Consider the following 19,947-nt stretch of genomic DNA (forward strand, 5'->3'; position numbering starts at 1 on the left):
CTTTGGAGTCAGCTGCGTTGGGTTTTCAACGTAATGTGTAACTCCATTCTATTCAAGTCTATTCCATGACCAGATTTCTAACCCATGGTACTTCTCATAAGAGAAAAAAGCGTGGATGCACTAGATTCAAAAACTTTAAAAATTTTCAATTGAGGCACTAGTTAAGCCGAACATTAAGTATAGACTAGAGAACTAGAGGTATGATCCTGTATCAGACTCAACATGAAGAGTTGAAATTAACTAGGAGAAAGTGAGGACTGCAGATGCTGGAGATCAGAGTCGAGAGTGTGGTTCTGGAAAGACACAGTAGGTCAGGCAGCATCTGAGGAGCAGGAGAATCGATGTTTTGGGCATAAGCCTGTATATTTCCAGCACCATACTCTTGACTCAACATGAAGGGTATATACAACTACTGTATTTAGTTGCACACACTATGAGCTTACCCAAGGTTGACTTATCCCCCAGTTGTATCTTTAGTGGAGTGGTACATTCTTCCCTGCTCCCACGTAAAGCAGTCCATTTCTGAGGGTCAGTGTTATTTTACATATTGAGAGTAAATGTTAAAAACACTTAAAGTACTACATGAACATTCGCTGCACTTGGAGCACTTATCTTTATATGAAGCATGTTCACTGCTGAAGATTCTAAATGTTGTAAAATTGAAAGCACTTTAAAACTGGTATTTGCATAATTGCATTGAATGCTTTGTAATCCCACTTAGCAGACCTACGTTAGCATAAATCATAGAATCCCTACAGTGTGGAAACAGGCCATTTGGCCATTTGGGCAGCACGGTGGCACAGTGGTTAGCACTGCGTCGGAGACCCGGGTTCAATTCCCGCCTCAGGCGACTGACTGTGTGGAGTTTGCACGTTCTCCCCGTGTCTGCGTGGGTTTCCTCCGGGTGCTCCGGTTTCCTCCCACAGTCACAAAGATGTGCAGGTCAGGTGAATTGGCCATGCTAAATTGCCCGTAGTGTTAGGTAAGGGGTATCTGTAGATGTACATGTACATGTAGGGGTATGGGTGGGTTACGCTTCGGCGGGGCGGTGTGGACTTGTTGGGCCGAAGGGCCTGTTTCCACACTGTAAGTAATCTAATCTAATCTAATCTAATCTAATCTAATCTAAAGTCCACACCGACCCTCCAAGCATAAGGTACACAGCAGCTCACTGTTTCCAACGAAGTCAAGGTTGACACAAAATTTGCATTTAAATATACTACTGCATGATGAAAGCCATTACAATATTTCTATTTAATATCATAAAAACATACACAGTACCAAGAAGTAAGATACAGGACTACACATAACCCAGCTGGTCTGTTCTGCCATTCAGTGAAATCATGGCTGAGCTGGTAATCCTCAGCTCGACTTTCCTGCCTTTTCCCCATAACCCTTGATTGCCAGAATAAATAAGGGTTGATACTATAACAGGAACACTTAGATCTCTTAAAAGCTAGCATCACAAATTCACGTAGTAATACTAATTAAAATTAATCAACATTCTAATCTGTGCATTTCTTAGAATTCAAAGTACAGAAAAATACATCATGACTAAATATATAATCAAGATAAAATTAGATGATTATATGAAAGTATTCAAAGAAGGTAGAAAAGGTTTGATATAGAATTTAAAAGAAAACAAATTTTAAAATTATCAAAATAAAGTAACTTCTTTGCACAAGATGTAAATTTGGAATAATCTTGAATCAATTTTTTATTTTTTATTCATTCATCGAATGTGTATGTCAGCATCTTTGGCCCATTTCTAGTTGCCCTTGGGATGGTAGTGCTAAGCTGCTTTCTCGAACAATTTCAGTTCATTTGGTATAAGAAGATGCACAACTTTGTTAGAGACAGGATTCCAGGATTTTGACGAAGTGACATTTAAGGAATGGCAAAAGTTTTCAATTCAGGATAGTGAGTAACTTAGAGTGGAATTTGAGGATGGTGTTCCCATTGTATCTGCTGCCTTTGTCATCCTAGATGGTCTGATCATGGGTTAAGAAGGCTAAGGGTCCTTGGTGAATTTTAGATTAGTTTCCCTTCAGTGTCGAAACAGGCCCTTTGTCTCAACAAGTCCACACCAAATCTCCAAAGATTAACCCATCCAGACCCATTTTCCTCTGACTAACACTGTGGGCAATTTAGTATGGACAATTCACCTGACCTGCACATCTTTTGGTTATGGGAGGAAACTGGAGCACCCGGAGGAAACCCATGCAGACACGGGGAGAATGTGCAAACTCCACACAGTCAGTCACCCGCGGCTTGAATCGAACCTGGGTCCCTGGCGCTGGTGCTACTGAGCATTGGTGGTGGAAGAAATGAATGTTTGTGCATGCAATGCCAATCAAGCATGGATGCTGTCAAGTTTCTTGATTGATGCTAGAGCTGCACTTGTAATCCATCACATTTCCGACTAACGCCTTGTTAATTGTGAAAAAACTTTGGGGAGTACAAAGATTACTTGCTGCAAGATTACCAACCTGTTTAGTTTAGCTTCTGGTCAATGGTAAGCCCCAGAGGTGGGGTGAATTCTATGATGATAATGCCATTGAAGGTGAAGGGGCAATGGTTAGATTATCTCTTTTTGGAGATGGTCATTGCTAAGCATTTGCGTGGTGCGAGTGTTACTTGCTACTTGTCAACTTAAAACCTGAGTATTGTCTAGGTCTTTCTATGTTTGTACTCAGAGTATCTTCAGAGTTATGAATGGTTCTGAATAGTGTGAAATTATCAGAAAACATCCCACCTCTGACCTTATATTTAGGAGAATGTCATTGATTAAAAACAACTGAAGATGGTTGCACCTAGGAAATAGGCCTTTGAAATACAGCTCTTTCATCCATGTTTGAACAAGGCTATAATAAATCAGCTAGGAGAAAGTGAGGACTGCAGATGCTGGAGATCAGAGCTGAAAATGTGTTGCTGGAAAAGCGCAGCAGGTCAGGCAGCATCCAAGAAGCAGGAGAATCGACGTTTCGGGCATGAGCCCTTCTTCAGGAATGAGGAGAGTGTGCCAAACATGCTAAGATAAAAGGAGACTGAGACTCAACCCCGTGGCTCAACACTTCAACTCCACCAAGGACATGCAGGTCCTTGGACTCCTCCATCGCCAGACCATAGCAACACGACGGCTGGAGGAAGAGCGCCTCATCTTCCGCCTAGGAACCATCCAACCACAAGGGATGAATGCAGATTTCTCCAATTTCCTCAATTCCCCTCCCCCCACCTTGTCTCAGTCCCAACCCTCGAACTCAGCACCACCTTCCTAACCTGCAATCTTCTTCCTGACCTCTCCGCCCCCACCCCCACTCCGGCCAGTCACCCTCACCTTAACCTCCTTCCACCTATCGCATTTCTAACGCCCATCCCCCAAGTCCCTCCTCCCTGCCTTTTATCTTAGCCTGTTTGGCACACTCTTCTCATTCCTGAAGAAGGGCTTATGCCCGAAACGTTGATTCTCCTGCTCCTTGGATGCTGCCTGACCTGCTGCGCTTTTCCAGCAACACATTTTCAGCTGTAATAAATCAGCAATTGAAAGCCCCATGTGGCTGAATGTCAGTGAGCAGTTTTTGCTGAGTGAATGCTCCTTGATAACATTGTTGATGTCATCTTCTGTCTAGGCGGAGTCTAATGCATTGGCAATGGGTTGGATTGTCCTGCCTTTTATGCACAGGATGACCATGGGCAATTTTCATTTTATCATGTGTTGTAGCTGTACTGTAACAACTTGGCTGGGGGTGCAGCAAATTCTGGAGCACACATTTTGGGTATTATTGCTGGAATGTTGTCAGGACCCATTGCCTTTGTAGTATATAGTGCCACCAACCATTTATTGGTATCACAAGGAGTAAATCAAAGTGGGTGAAGACTGGCATTCTGTGATGCTGGGACATCTGGCCAAGATGGATCATCCACTCAACACTTCAAACGCCTTATATTGACACATTTTATTTTAGGTTGCTTGTACCATCTATAAGTGCATTTGCATCCAATATTGTATCTGTTACTACTCTTTGTAACAAATCACTTAAGGTTCACAAAATTAAAATAAGAAAGGCTTATTTCCTGGAATGAAATCAAACTGTGAACCTTTTTCTTTGCATTTTCCATTCTTATTACTTAATTAAAATTATATCCTTTTCGAGTGTTTTTGTCCTTTTTGTCAGATCCTTGCTGGACAAAATATTTTCATATTTCAAAGTGAAGGCTGGAGTGGGATGAAAAGACTGACATGGACTGGTTCCAATGAATGGCCTGAACTAATGGCCTGTTTCTGTATTGTATATCCTACTTACTCCCAGGCAATATGTTTAGTACAATGACTTATGGTGAATTCCAAACAAGTATTCATTATAAGGTTTAAAAATAAAGCAGAATGTTTCTACCCCCTGGAGTTAGGCTGGGAGGTGAGAGGGGTGTTAAAATGACAGTAGAAGGTGTGAAAAGGGAAGCCTGAATTGTTCTCACTAGTATGGCATTAGTATCAAAGGCAAAAGCTTGGATTCCCGCCAATGAGAGGCAGCAGGCCAATTAAGGTATTTCATTTGCCTATTGAAAGCCATTTTACAATCCTGCAGGATTTTGCCAACTTCACAAGGTCCCCCACCACATAGTTACCGCCTCAAAGTGAATGTCTAGGGCAAAGGGTTCAGATTCCTTCTTGAAGGCTCTACTGCTCGTGGTGGGGTCCATTGACTGCCCTGATGTTGGTGCTGGACGCTTCATCCCCTACAGTCACCGGTGCTGCCTGCTTGGTACTGATGTAGCGCAAATGTTTTTCACCTACTCGCAAGGATGATGGGGGCTGTCTCAGTTGTTTTCACTTGCAGCTTCAGCCGTCCAGGTTGCAGAGCTTCTGTCCACTCAAATGTTAGCAGCTCCTTAGTTCCCAGTGGTGAGCTCCTAATTGATCACCATTTGTAACGTTACCCCAACAGTTCATTCACCAGCTCATGAACTACTTTGAGTCTCAACATCAGGACTCCGAGTATGTGTAAAATTTTAGTCATGTTGCATACTTTTTGGGAAGTGCATGAGGAAGAAGCATTTTGAAAAATTGTCCCTGTAGAGGCTTACCCAGGCTTTCTTTTGTTCTACAGGCAGCTTTAAGTGCCTTGAAACAGCTGTCTGAACAAGGTCTTGACCCAGTGGAGTATGCAATCAATATAGAAAATGGTCCCATTGAAATGTAAGTACAGATTAGCCTGCATTAATATGCAGTCAAATTCTTTTGTAATTATTATTCTTAGCTTTGTGCGAGGATATTTTAAACAGGTGGTACTAATATTAAGCAGAAAAATAATAAAAGGCTATGGAACCTTGTTAGATAAGGGCTAGGAACTGATTAAGTAGGTGGCAGATGCAATCTGATGTGGGTAAGTGTAAAATACTTATTATTGGAGCAAGAAATTAAGGGTATCGCTCCTCAAGTGTTACAGTTAGTGATACGCTAATGCAAGTTCATTTGTCTTTTTGACCATTAGTTTGTTGGAGATCTTCACCCATTTCAAGTGGGAGACAAATGAATGGTCTGTAAATTTTTTCAGTGTCCCTCTCCTAAAATCCTCAACGGCAACCTGTAGATCAATACATGACAAATGGAATTAAAAGCCGAAAGAAATACAGATGCTGTAAATCAGAAACAAAAACAGAAGTTGTTGAAAAAGCTCAGCGGGTCTGGCAGCATCTGTGAAGAGAAATCAGAGTTAACGTTTCGGGTCTGGTGACCCTTCCTCAGAACATGGAGACCCCTAAGGAAGGGTCACCAGACCCAAAACATTAACTTTGATTTCTCTTCACAGACATGACAAACGGAACTGTGATGGTCCGGTATTATTCATCATGTGATCCAAGAAATATGATCTATAAACCAGTCGAGACTAGTTGTGAGGTAAAAAGTTGATGAGAATCAACTTCTAATCAAAGACCACTCCAGAAACTTGAGCACATTATCTAATTTGATACTTTCAGCATTGTTGGAGGTGACATCTTTTTTGGATGAATTGTTAGATCAAGACTCCCATTTACTTTTATGATATATTTAAAAGATCTTGCAGCACCGATCACAGAAGAGCACTGGAGTTCTCCTTGCAAATATTTAATCTTCTTGCAAATAAGTGCTACAAAAAAACTTGTTAGCTATTTTATTGGTATTTATGGGACCTTGTGGGATTTCACTGTAGTTGTGAAAGATCCTCCATAAATGAAAAATGTTTCAAGGAAGGACACATAAACTTGAATTAAACAAGAAATTAGGATGCACATCTAAAAGGTCATAGGGCAGTGTTCGGATCTGAGCTGAAATCCTGTGTGCTCTTTTGAAAAGGTCACAAGGCTTATTTTCTTTGGTGAAACATTGAGGTGATCTATTTGAAGTCTTACAGATAACAAATGAATTGACAAAACTAATTCAAGTAAGTTGTTTGCTTTGGTGAACTGTTCAAATATCAGGTAATAAATGAAAGGATCCTAAAGTGATTGGGTCAATTAGTTCACTTGAAGTTAATTTTCCCAATTTTAGAGGATCTGTAAAAGCTTCTTAAACAAAAGTGTTCCCATTTTCATTACTGGTGGGGAAAAATTTCAAAATAATATATTGAGTTTTCATTATCACTGTGGTCTTTGTGGGCTGTTGACATCGTTGTTCTACTCTTGCTTCCTTCAAGCCTTTCCCAGTCTGTGTCAAAACCTTATCCACCTATTTGGGTTTTCTTCTTCCTCATCTGTTTTTATCTTTTTGAAAATCTACTTTATAAACAACCTGATTAGGGATGTTATTACACACCTCTGGAATAAGTGAGACTTGAACCCTTGGTTCAAAAGTAAGAAAGCACCACAGGAGCCCCGTATTTGTTTCCCCTTCAGTTGTTGCCAGAATAAAACAAAATTGATTTTGTTTCCAATGTCCATACTTGGCTACCTGTCTGTCTCTTGACCTAAACTCATTTATGTGTCTGTCCATCCTGTCTATTCCTTCATACACTAGTATGATTGTCCAGCAATGCTGTCATAGAATTTCATAGAATCTCCATGGTGTGGGAGCAAGCCATTTGGTCCACTGGTTCCACACCAACCCTCCAAAGAGCATCCTACACATACCCACCCCCGACGCTATCCCTGTAACCCTGCATTTCCTATGGTTAATCCACCTAGCCTGCACATCCCTGGGACACTTTGGGTAATTTATCATGGCCAATCCATCTAACCTGCACAGCTTTGGACTGTGGGAGGAAACTGGAACATCCGGAGGAAGCCCACGCAGACACCGGGAGATTATGCAAACTCCACACAAACAGTCACCGGAGATAGGAATCAAATCCGGGTTCCAGGCACCCTTCTTTGCGATAATTTTAATTTAGCCAACTCTGCAGGAATCTGATGTTTTCAGGTCAGCTACCAATTTACATTCAACTCAATTTTGTTCTCATGCGGAGCCAACATTGTGCAGTTCCCAACGCTGTAACCTGAACTATGTACCCCTCTTATTTTTTTAGCTGGTTCCTACATGTCAAGGCACACAAGGCCAAGTGAGGGAAAATGGGATTAATATAGTTAGGTGTTAGCTTGTGACTGGCGATGCATCAATGGGCTGAATGGCCTCTTTCTGTGCTGTAGACCTTTATTAAAATACTACTTGCCAGTCACATGCTTGGAATAGATGGGTAACTCCGCAGTGGGGCATGCTTTTCATTGGTGTCGGTTGACAATGCTGTCACTATGGATGAGCTGTAAAAGAGCTGGCTAGCCAAACTGGGAGGTTCTACATCATGGTCATTACTTTCCTCCCCAACTGCATTATTATTATGGTAAGACTTACTAAAGCTGAATTTTCCCAGACCCTGAATAATGTGTGCAATGGCAAGTGAGTTGGGAAAATATGGGGGTCTAGATTAGAGTGGTGCTGGAAGAGCACAGTAGTTCAGGCAGCATCCGAGGAGCAGTAAGATCGAAGTTTCGGGCAAAAGCCCTTCATCAGGAATACAGGCAGAGTGCTTGAAGGGTGCAGAGATAAATGAGAGGAGGGTGGGGAGAAGGTAGCATAGAGTACAATAGGTGAGTGGGGGAGGGGATGAAGGTGATAGGTAGGGGGGAGGGTGGAGTGGATAGGTGGAAAAGGAGATAGGCAGGTAGGGCAAGTCATGGGGACAGTGCTGAGCTGGAAGTTTGGAACTGGGGTGAGGTGGGGGAAGGGGAAATGAGGAAACTGTTGAAGTCCACATTGATGCCCTGGGGTTGAAGTGTTCTGAGGCGGATGGGAAAATATTACAATATGGAAAATGAAATTCTCAACATCGAAGAAAATGTCCAATTCTGGAACCACATTTTGAACAGCAAATTGACTGTCCTGCTAGTGAGTAGCAAGGGGCTATTTTATCTTTTCGCATGTCTTTAATAGCTAATCTCATTGCACTGATGTGCAGTTTCCTGAACTGGTTTGATTTATTGTTGTTACACGTACGTAAGTACAGTTAAAAGTTTTGATTTGCATGCATTGCAGGCAGATCATAATATACAAGGCCATACAGATCAGAGGGTGAACAGACTGAGGCATACAAAGTTACGCTTGCATAGGAGGTGTACAAAAGCAAGGCTAGCATTAGATTTGAAATTGAGAGGTCCATTCAGCAGTCTAATACTGAAGGGGGTGGGGGAGAGGAACCTGTTGGTATGTGTGTTTGTGCCTGATGGGAGAGGTTGGAAGAGATTATAACCGGGGTGGGAGGGGTCTTAAATGATATTGGCTGCTTTTCTCGGCAACAAGAGGTGTAGATGGAGTCAATGGATGGAAAGTTGGCTTGCGTGATGTTTTGGGCTGTGTTTACAACTTCCTCTAGTTTCTTACGGTACTAGGCAGAGCAGTTACTGTACCAAGTCAGTATGGACCCAGATAGAATGCTTTCTACAGTGCATCTGTAAATGTTGGTGGGAGTCATGGACATGCTGAATTTCTTTAATCTCCTGAGGAAGAAGAGCTGTTGTTGTGCCTCTTGACTGTTGCATCTACATGGGTGGGTCCAGGATAGATTTTGGTTATCGTCATTCCCAGGAACTTGAAGCTTTCAACCCTTTCCACCTCAGAGGGAGAAAGTGAGGTCTGCAGATGCTGGAGATCAGGGTTCCGGCCCGAAATGTCAATTCTCCTGCTTCTCGGATGCTGCCTGATCTGCTGTGCCTCTCCACCCCAGCTCCATTGATGTAGATGGGGGCGTGTCCTATTCATTTCTTCCTGAAGTCAATGATCAGCTCTTTAGTTTTGCTGACATTAAGGGAGAGATTGTTATTTTGTACCATGATACCAAGCATTCTATCTTCTCCCTCTTGTCATTGATATCTGTCCTACAATGGTGGTGTCGTCAGCGAACTTGTAGATGGTGTTCCTCTGTGCTAGAGAGGAACTAGGTGGCAACATTTCCTGAAATGAAAGTCCGAGTGGGTACCTGGCCTCTCCAGCCTGCCAGTTGCTCCTCTGGGCCTCCAACTCAGGCAGCAATCCCCAACATCTCTGTATATGCTCGTATGAACAATGGCTGCCTGAGCATTTCACAACCATGTCATTGATTGTTACAGAGATCATAGTTTCTGTCTGTATAGCAGACGTAATCACAGGTGACCTTAAAAGTCTTGCCTGTAGGCCACAATTCACAAAGACATTTCAAAATTCCACAGGCTGGGCAATGACATAGAAATGATTTTTTTTCTCACCTTGAACTGTTGAGTATTCACCAACACACTCGTATTGGGAATACTGCCTTTCTTGGGTGATATGAGGTGGAGGGAATGGGTATCAGTAATTCTACTGCACTTACAGTCCCCTACTGTATTTGTGCTGAGTGGCTTGTGCTGCATTCTTTGGAATAATGTCCTCTTGTCAAAAGTCCAATTAGAGACATTGTCTGGTGTTCTTTGTTGGAGAAGTCCCTATCCCATTGTCTGGAGGATTATACCAAATTGTCATTTATATGCAGTGTGAATGCTGACTGCTGACATTACCAGGAAGCTGCTATGTTTGTTTCTGATTTTCCCTCCAGATAAGCTTCTCTAAAAATCCATCCTGTATTCCCAGAATTGTCATGAAAGTTAAAGATTTCAAACGTATGTATAATTCCCCAATGTACCTGTCTTTCAGATTCAGGTTGACGGAAAGCACAGATTAAGGTTCTGCACTTAATAAGATTTGCTATTTATTACGAATAAATAGACTCTAGCCACAGCTAAACAGTTATGGACCAATGTCTTGTAACTCTGGTATTTAAAACTCCGTCAGACACACACATTGATCTGAAGGAGTGATTACCATCTTATCCTCATACCTCTCAAGGTGACGGCTGCACAAAACTTTTGTGCAACTAGTTGCTTCCAAGGATCCACTGGACTCTTTTGTGAGGACCTTGGCTTCCTCCAATCAAGGTTATTACTGGTGCCATTTCTGCCAGGTCACACTGCTTTATCTTGTTTCCCCTAGTGTAGGGTACTATAAATTATGCAAGTGTCTTGTTGAGACAGCCATATTATTACACAGCAGAGAAGCGTATACCCAGTACCCTAGACACTTCGATGATGCCTAGGTCCTTGAGAAGTCTCATGTTCCTGCTTTGTTTCAAGGGTTTGATGCCACACAAGAATGGTTACTGGGAGACCAGGACTACCGTCTACTCCATTACATAACCCTCCAGATCCCCTGACAAAGGCTGAATAAAGATACAATACAGTCCATTCTTCTACTGAGGCAATCATGGAATAGATGATAGGCTTGCTAAAAATGAAATTCTGATGCATGGATCAGCCGTGGGTTGTTAAGGGAAGAAGAGAAAGAGAGAGAGGAAAGGATGGGGAAAGGGAGAGGAAGTCAGCTTTCAGACAAGAGTGTGCCATAAAATCCTAGCATGTTGTGCTGTGCTCATGTGGAGCAGACAGAGGAGATCTGATGGACATTGAAGAGCCAGGGGAGCAGCAGGTTTCTTTCACGGAGGAAGATGAGGACATTGAGGAGGAGGGACACATGTTCACTACAATAGAGTAGTGCAGCATCAGATACGACTGGCCAGACTGGATGTTAATGACAGGCAGTTCCTATAATGTGAGCTGGATGCAGTGATCATCTATTGATGTAAATTTGTTGATGCTGAAATGGCAAGTGGACCCTGCTTGCTCACAAAAGTAAATGCAGCTTTATTTTGTTTTTCGTTCACTTTTGGCGATGTTGAATACAAGTTAACATTTGAAAGCTTTCTATCCTGTGATGCTTTCATATTGAGCAATGGGCATTAGGGAAAGAGTAATACTCCCTTATATTATATTCTACAGTGATATGGCACTAAGGGCACATCACCTGTGGGGTGTGACTCTAGTAGTTGTGGTTCCAATGTCAGTCAATCAGGCGGGTGATGATGGAAACTACATTTATGCATGTGGGCTTGTATATGCAATGAGGTTTCACCCATGCCATTTATGTACCCTCAGAAGCACTTTTTTTGTTCCCTGACACTAAGTGTACTATGATGGGAAACTCTTGGTGCTTGATCTGGTGCATGGCTGGGCTTTCATATGGCGCCAGTGGTTGGAATGCAGTGTGAGCTCCCGGCTGTGGTGAGTGTTTCCACCATTGCTGAGTGCATAATAGAAATGTATGGTGCAGATATAATGAGGTGAGTACTGGAGCATTGTGTGAGATAACTTGCTGGAGCTCATGAGAAACTCTCCATGAAACTTCCCGATAGTGACGTGAAATTGATACTTGGCTGATTTGTTTTGGCAAAATTCAGCTCAAATGAAACCAAAAAATTGGCATGAGTATTCTCTTCAAATTTAAATTTTATTTGTAAGTATTTCATATTACATTAGTTTCACTTTATTCATGAGCGCACTATTAATTATTTGTTGAGACTATCTTAATTAGAGATCTCAATGTACTGGCTCGCTTCTTCATTGGTTACAATGGACTTAAGCACATTTTCTTTATTTTGGGAAATGCAATGTATTTTGTTCCTGTTAGTGTCCAGTGTCCTACCCATCCCACTGTGTGTTATGGCTGAACTTGCAGACTCAGTTAGCCCATCATCCTGTACATTGTAAAGATCATTGTCCAAGATCACGGAATTGAAATGTAAGTGAACTCAAATCCCTAGAAGGATTCTGCTAGCCATCACTCTGCAATAGATATTCATTTTAACAATATTGACACGATCTGTTCAATCTCTTATTTTCTTAATTAACTGACTGACCCCAGGTTACCCAGACTCTTCCAACTTCACTCTCTGATGCCTCAGCTCCAAATCTCTTTTCCACTTCTCATTGCCCCAGAGAGTACTACACACGATGTCCTTTATTCCAAGCCCAACCAATGCCACCACTGACTCACTTTTGCAGGTCCTGCATCTCCATCCAAGCTGCCATTCTCCATCTCCCCTCCATTATGCTGTACATTTAAAGAAAGAGAACTGTTTATTTACACACAGTTGCAACAGCCTGACTGTTGCAGGTCACCTTTAAACAATCATAAACCATGTATCATGAGATTTTTGTCTGACACTGACAGATGTAATTAAAAAAAACCTCACTCTAATAAGTATTCATAGCAGGCAAATGTATTTCCAGAATGAACCTGGTACAGATCTGTGTAATTTTTGATACATCATAAATAGGCCCCTCATTTTATCAGTCAAATCCTGTCCAGCCATATCATCCTCCAAGCCCATTGCTTGCTTTTGACAGCTCAACATAATCCCCTGAAATGCGTGGGTCTAGTACTTATATTTTTGAGACTGGATTTTGCAGTAATAAATATTTGCTGTGTCTCAAATCTGTGTGAAAGGTATTGTGTTAGCAGTGGGACCATCAGCAGCTGTTATTTATTGGAGGATTAACATACATACTTTGAAACTGACTTGAAACTTAAAAGCTGTGAGTAAGACAAGTGATTTATTAAAATACAGCAATCACTGCTTCTTTTCGAACACACCATGGTAACTTTTATTTTCCTTTAGTAGTACTATTTTTAGAAGAAGGTTCAAAACCACTTAAAATACTTTGCATGTAAGACATTAATTAGAATGTAGTCCAGCGAGCAGCAAAGTTCACTCAGAATTTCTGGCTTTCAATAATTAGGCTAGAGCAGTGTGTGTCTGCCTTGCCCCACTCAACAAAACAGCAAGGATTTATTGTTCAGGAAGAACTTACAGAATTCACCTGTGTTCATATCCATTGAAACCATTGCAGTAATGTCCTGTAAGCTGATCCAAGACATGCCATGAGCATTCTTACAGGCTAACACATGCCAGGTGGCAATGTCTGGCATCATGGGACGTATGTAGCTAGTGCCCATGGACCATGCTTTAAGATATTTGTGTTTGATGTCCAAACTGGAGCTCTGTCACAGCAAACAATGAGCTGAAGTCACCGAGTACCCACTCTAACTTCCATGACGAGAATACCCATGTGCAGCTTGTTCGACACATTTGGTAAAATGAGTATTAAATGAGGTGAGTTGCCAGGTTAATAAGCTATTTATCAAGCAGTAATTCCACTTAATTGGCAACTCATGGTTGCCAAGTGAGGAACTCTTCTCATCATTCTGGAAATGCAAAAAAGATGTGTCAGGATGCTCCCGATGTCCAGATAGGTCTTGGCAGATTTCTAGCCCGATCCTGCAACAAATTTCACCATAGCCCATTTCGCTGAGGAACCTATAAGTTTCTGCTTCAGTAATCATTTTTATTCATCCTTTGCTTAATTGTAATTATTCCATCCTGTAACAATCCTTATTACTTTGAAAGTATCGCTGGTGCATCATTTTTACACAATAATGTCACTATTTTATATATAATATAAATGTTCCCAATGAATTCTGCTCCTTTCCAAAGCATGGAAACAGACCATTTGGAGATGTTCCTCATGCCCTCTTTTAATTTTAATCCATTGTTCTTTTGAGTTTTTCTACTGAATCTACATTCCCCACCTTTTCAGGCAGCACATTCCAGTCACAGCTCACCATGTTAAAAAAAACAGTATAATCACTTCACCTTTTCATCTTTTGCTGGTCACTTCAAATCTGTATCTTCAGATTACCAACCTTTCCACCAGCGAAAACCGTCTAGGAACTGGATTGGACTATTGAGTCTCTTGAGCCTCTTCCTGAACTTCTGTTAAAACTATCATGACTTTGAACTCTGTCAGTCTCATCCTAGCTCTTTCTCTGTTCTAAGAAGTACAACTCCAGCTTCTGCAGTCTTTCCACATTTGTTAAACCTGTTATTAAAAAATGCAAGTTGTTGTTATGTTGTTACGTTTCCTGCTAACAGGAAACCTTGCATTAAAAACTCCACTTCGTAACAAGTCAATAGTTCTATCAGAATCTGCAGCTTGAAGCTCTCTGACGAGACTCCCAGACAAGGTTAGTCACCATTACCATAATGGTAAAAACAATGACTGCAGATGCTGGAAACCAGATTCTGGATTAGTGGTGCTGGAAGAGCACAGCAGTTCAGGCAGCATTCAAGTAGCTTCGAAATCGACGTTTCGGGTAAAAGCCCTTTACCATAATGGCAATACTTGGTTTGATGTTGTGTAGTTCTGACCTTCTGGTGCAAAGACATATCTGATTGACAATTATTAATTTATCTTTTCTATATGTGTAAGGTTTCAAATAAGTATCTTTTGTTATGTGTTCAAATCTCTGGAGTGAGACTTGAACCTTCTGACTTGGAGACAAATTTGCAACAAAGCTAATACCTAAACCCCTCCTTCAAATGCTTCAGCATCAGATAATTTATGCAATTCTTTAATCATCTGTTATGTGCAAATGTTCCAGAAAATAGACACTTCATAACTATTAACTTAATTATTTTTCTCTTTGTTGCTTTATTTTAAAATTAATTTTATTTAGATGACTTTTCAATGTGCTTTTTTTCTTTTAAAAAAATTCCCAAGTCATGGATCCTCCTCTAATATGGCATTGCTTTTCTTTGTTGAAGATTTCCAAGGCCTAGGAAAGTGGAGCTGATCCAGAGAATCTTTGTTGTTCCTTTATTTGCATTTATCTGAAGCTTATTCTGATGTTGTGGCCTTTATAATGTCCTTTTAAGTTACCTGGTCAAGTTTAAACGTTATGCTGTTCCCAGGATTTTGGTGTGAGAATCTATCCTGGTGGATTAATCTTACTTACATTTATCTTTTATTTCGCTCTATTTACAATTTTCATAGATTCCAAAGAAGTTTGTGATCTCTTTAATCTGCCTCTGCCTGTATTGAATCTATTGGCTGAATGCCTGCAAATATTTTTGTAAAGGTTCAGATAATTGCTTTCAGTTCCCAACCCAAAAGATAATAGGCACAGTAGTAGAAGTGGATTTAGCCAGAACATTATGCAATTAGAATTATTTTATTGAGAAATCAATTGGAAAATAAAATCGGAAAACTCAAAATCTTTTGGATTCATTTCAGATCTGAACTTTTACAGTAAAAAGATGTTATTTTTAATGGGATATTCTGCAAAATTTAGTGTGTGGAAATAATTAGAACTTAATTGTTTTCTACAGTAATCTAAGCCTAAGATTTCAGCATATTCTGTTAACTGCAGCTGAATCCATGGACAATAAGGCAGGAAAAATCTGAAATATTAAAATAGCTGGAAAATACTGAAAATAAGTTAAGATGGCTCTCTTTTTCTTACCCAAAGCTATAAATAACCAGACCTATGGCTGTTTAGCAAATAGCAACGTAAAATATTAATTTGTGTACTTTATTTTCAAAATACTTTTTTCAGTATTACTTTTTTCATCAATATAATATTAAATAACCAACTTCACAATAACACATAACATATGAATGTGGTATTTGAACTGCTTCCAGTTAATCTATGTTGTCTTTTGAAAATTTGACTGGTGCTGTAGCCCTGGAAGGCATTTGGTGCATTGCCACTTGGGCCTAGAATGTGAATGTTGTTAGTTTGACCATTGGCAGACATCAAAGTCAAGGCAGTCTTTGCCTTACTAGATAATGCACAGTTGTCATTTCAGAATCCCAGCCCAAATATATTATTTCATTCAAAAGCTACTGTAATGTTGGATGCTGGAAATCTGACGTACAGGCAGAAAATGTTCAAAATACACAGCAGATCAGACACGTTGGTAATGAACTTTTTAAAACAATACTGTAGTAATTTCATGCTGCAACAATGCAGATTCACTGTTATAACTCCCTTAAATTGTACAGGTGTAGATTTCACCAGCCTCCTATGAGGTGAAATGTCCAGTAGCAAATCATTTGCTAATGTATGCTTGTAGCATGAGAGATACGTCAGAACTCAGAAAATTAAATAATCTTAAAAATATCTACTCATTCTGAAACTGTCTTTATTGAATTTCAAAGCACTTGGCAAACACTAGTTCAATGCATCAAAACTCCTTCTATGATAGTACTTCTTTCATCTCTCATTTACTATAATCATGAAAATATTCACATTATTATTGTCCACTGTTTTATAATTGTGTTCACTTTTTATACTGATGATGTTGTTAATTGTAATCAATTTAAATACATTGATATTGTGGGCCTCAGGTTTTTGTACTAATTTAGATCCATTCATCTTTACAGACAAGTCAAACATCTGGCGCAGAAAGCAGATCATAAACAGACTAACTCAGGCACCACAGCTCAGGACTGCAAGGATTCAAAGGCTGTCGTCAAGGAGCCTGTAGCACCCACGGCTGCCAATGCATCCTTATAAACCTGTCAACACGCGATAGGGTGTATATGTATGAGGAAATGACCAATACCATTATATGAATTTATGTGAAGACAACACTAACAGATTGCAAGTGAAAAAAATAATGCATGGTGCAATTAATGTGCAAGGGAAATGAGCAGACTGTATAGATTCCCCTTTGCAATGAAAAATAAATACTTGTGTCGGTTACCTGTTAGCAGTAGATTTGCTCTCATGCTCTGAGCTCATATATCAATTTTTAGTGGAAAGTGATTTTTTTAAAAAAGTTGATAAGATAAATATACTTCAGCACCATTGGCTATAAATACTTCACCATTGTTTCAGCAACAACCAATTTTTCTTACTGTAGCTTTAGTTTCAGCTTTTTATGATGCTTGAGTAAAGTTAACCAATGGCAGTGCCGTGAGAGTTGTAGTTGTTGTCTTCATATATAGTCATCCAGCTTATCTTTTTATGCTGATATAAGCATTTGTCATACTATATGCATATATATGATAAAGATACAGACTGCTACTCAAGAGTTGTATGCAAAGGCAAAATCTGAATCATAAAGAAAAATGCTTATTGATACATGAACTGATGTTAGCACTGATCAGTAGAGGTTATAAGATTATACTCCAGGAAAGCAGTTATGGTGTTTGATTTTCATTACCATCACAGAGGTTTAAGGTGTCTTACCTAGCAGTAACATTTTGTATCCTTTGCTCATCTGTTCTGTGAAGCACATCTACACCCATTCTGTGTGTTGTACAACCCACCGTGTGCATCAACTGAGTGTTTTTAATAACTGCATTCAGATCTGGATAAATAAGGTAATCTTACCAGAAAGATCCAGGTCTACAGAAAAGAATATCGCAGTGATATATTTAAAATATGTGGTTATGGGTAATCTATGATAATTGGGCAGAAGGTGTCAATCTTGGTTGAATTTTATACGGATTACGTAGTTTTGAATTAATGATTGGTCAAATGCAGTAAAACCACATCAGTTCATGTGTAATTCTGTCTACTGTCTTTATTTAACTATAGTTTTTAAAGCAATATGGCTTTCTAAGGGTGTCAACCCTAAAGGTGTTAACCTTGAAGATATTAGTTGACTGGAATTTAATCGAGGTGATGGTAATTATACTCACCTTGGGCAAGGCCCATCATATATCACACAGCTAAGTGGCCACTAATGGGCCTTTCTCGAGATTAAGGATCCCTGGGTAGAAACACTAGCCCCTGATAGCTGCCAGCCAATCAGAAGCCAACAGCTCTCCACTTTGAGCAATGTCATTGGGAGAAGTTGCATTTTCCAGCAATGCACCTACCAGAGTCCATGGATCCAGAAGGACCCAGGTCACCCATAAGTGAGGGCAGAATGGGAATTACAGGGTGGGGGTTGCAAACAGTAGGGAAAGAAGATTGGAGGTAAGAGCAGGAGTTAGCTTTTAGTGGTTTTAGATCTCACAGAAGCTGCCGGGTTTGCTTTTCTTGATTTCTGGCAAATAACAGCAGCAGCAAAATGAGGCAGTGAAGTTGGTATTAATTGCATGCGTTAGCTAACAATAGAGTGGAGTTCTTGTTCACCCAGGAAGCCTACCTTGTGCCAATAATAGTGGCTTGTTGTATTTGGAACAGGTAGCCCACAACCTGTTTGGATGATTTGGATAAACATACCCCAGTTCTAGTCAGAGAAGCCCACAGACCCAAGAGGAACATAAGAAATAGGAGCAGCAGTAGTCCACATGGATCCTTGTATTATATAAGACCTTTATAAATATAGAAGTCATTATATAAGACATGAAACTAAACAATGTTGTGTTTCCTTGCTCGGGATGGGGGTAGATCTATTACGCTATGTTCACATGTACTCAATGCCTAATCAAGAGACCTGACAACATTAGAGAGCCATTCCCCCTGCTGCTGAAACTCTTGCTCCCATCCTGTAACTCCTATCTGCTCTCTCTTATTCGTAACCTGGGTCTCTCCCTCATTGCATTTCCAGTTGCCCCTACTGTAGGGAAATAGATGGTGACATCTTGCAAAATGTCCAGATTACAGAGGAGGAAGTGCTGGATGTCTTGAAACGGTTAAAGGTGGATAAATCCCCAGTACCTGATCAGGTGTACCCGAGAACTCTGTGGGAAGCTAGAGAAATGATTGCTGGGCCTCTTGCTGAGATATTTGTATCATCGATAGTCACAGGTGAGGTGCCAGAAGACTGGAGCAAACGTGGTGCCACTGTTTAAGAAGGGCGGTAAAGACAAGCCAGGGAACTATAGTGAGCAAGTTGAGCAAGTTGTTGGAGGCCATCCTGAGGGACAGGATGTATATGTATTTGTAAAGGCAAGGACTGATTCGGGATAGTCAACATGGCTTTGTGTGTGGGAAATCATGTCTCACAAACTTGATTGAGTTTTTTGAAGTAACAAAGAAGATTGATGAGGGCAGAGTGGTAGATGTTATCTATATGGACTTCAGTAAGGCAATTGACAAGGTTCCCCATGGGAGACTGATTAGCAAGGTTAGATCTCATGGAATACAGGGAGAATTAGCCATTTGGATACAGAACTGGCTCAAAGGTAGAAGACAGAGGGTGGTGGTGGAGGATTGTTTTTCAGACTGGAGGCCTGTGACCAATGGAGTGCCACAAGGATCAGTGCTGGGCTGATCATTTATGTCATTTACATAAATGATTTGGATGTGAGCATAAGAGGTATGTTTGCAGGTGACACCAAAATTGGAGGCGTAGTGGACAGCGAAGAGGGTTACCTCAGATTACAACAAGATCTGGACCAGATGGGCCAATGGGCTGAGAAGTGGCAGATGGAGTTTAATTTAGATAAATGCGAGGTGCTGTATTTTGGGAAAGCAAATCTTAGCAGGACTTATACACTTAATGGTAAGGTCCTAGGGAGTGTTGCTGAACAAAGAGACCTTGGATGCAGGTTTTTGAGTGCTCCTTGAAAGTGGAGTATTGAGTACAGGAGTTGGGATGTCATGTTGCGGCTGTACAGGACATTGGTTAGGCAATTCTGGTCTCCTTCCTATCAGAAAGATGTTGTGAAACTTGAAAGGTTTAGAAAAGATTTACAAGGATGTTGCTAGGGTTGATGGATCTGAGCTACAAGGAGAGGCTGAACAGGCTGGGGCTGTTTTCCTTACAGCGTCGATGGCTGAGAGGTGACCTTATAGAGGTTTACAAAATTATGAGGGGCATGGATAGGATA

The 19,947-nt window shown here is 40.6% G+C and overlaps 1 protein-coding gene across 2 annotated transcripts in view; it reads left to right on the forward strand.

Annotated features, from left to right (window-relative positions):
• Window positions 1-17,732, forward strand: part of stau2 (staufen double-stranded RNA binding protein 2) — a 364,821-nt gene extending 347,089 nt beyond the window's left edge. Inside the window, exons 14-15 of one of the 2 annotated variants that reach the window (XM_072571389.1) lie at window positions 5,109-5,197; window positions 16,600-17,732. In XM_072571389.1, coding sequence (XP_072427490.1) covers window positions 5,109-5,197; window positions 16,600-16,732 — 222 coding nt within the window. In that variant the 3' untranslated portion in view covers window positions 16,733-17,732. The remainder of the gene's footprint in view (window positions 1-5,108; window positions 5,198-16,599) is intronic. The other variant, XM_072571390.1, reaches the window with a different exon arrangement.
• The last annotated feature ends 2,215 nt before the right edge of the window (window positions 17,733-19,947 follow it).

This window comes from Chiloscyllium punctatum, chromosome 5 (genome assembly GCF_047496795.1).
Source record: "Chiloscyllium punctatum isolate Juve2018m chromosome 5, sChiPun1.3, whole genome shotgun sequence".
Classification (NCBI taxonomy): domain Eukaryota; kingdom Metazoa; phylum Chordata; class Chondrichthyes; order Orectolobiformes; family Hemiscylliidae; genus Chiloscyllium; species Chiloscyllium punctatum.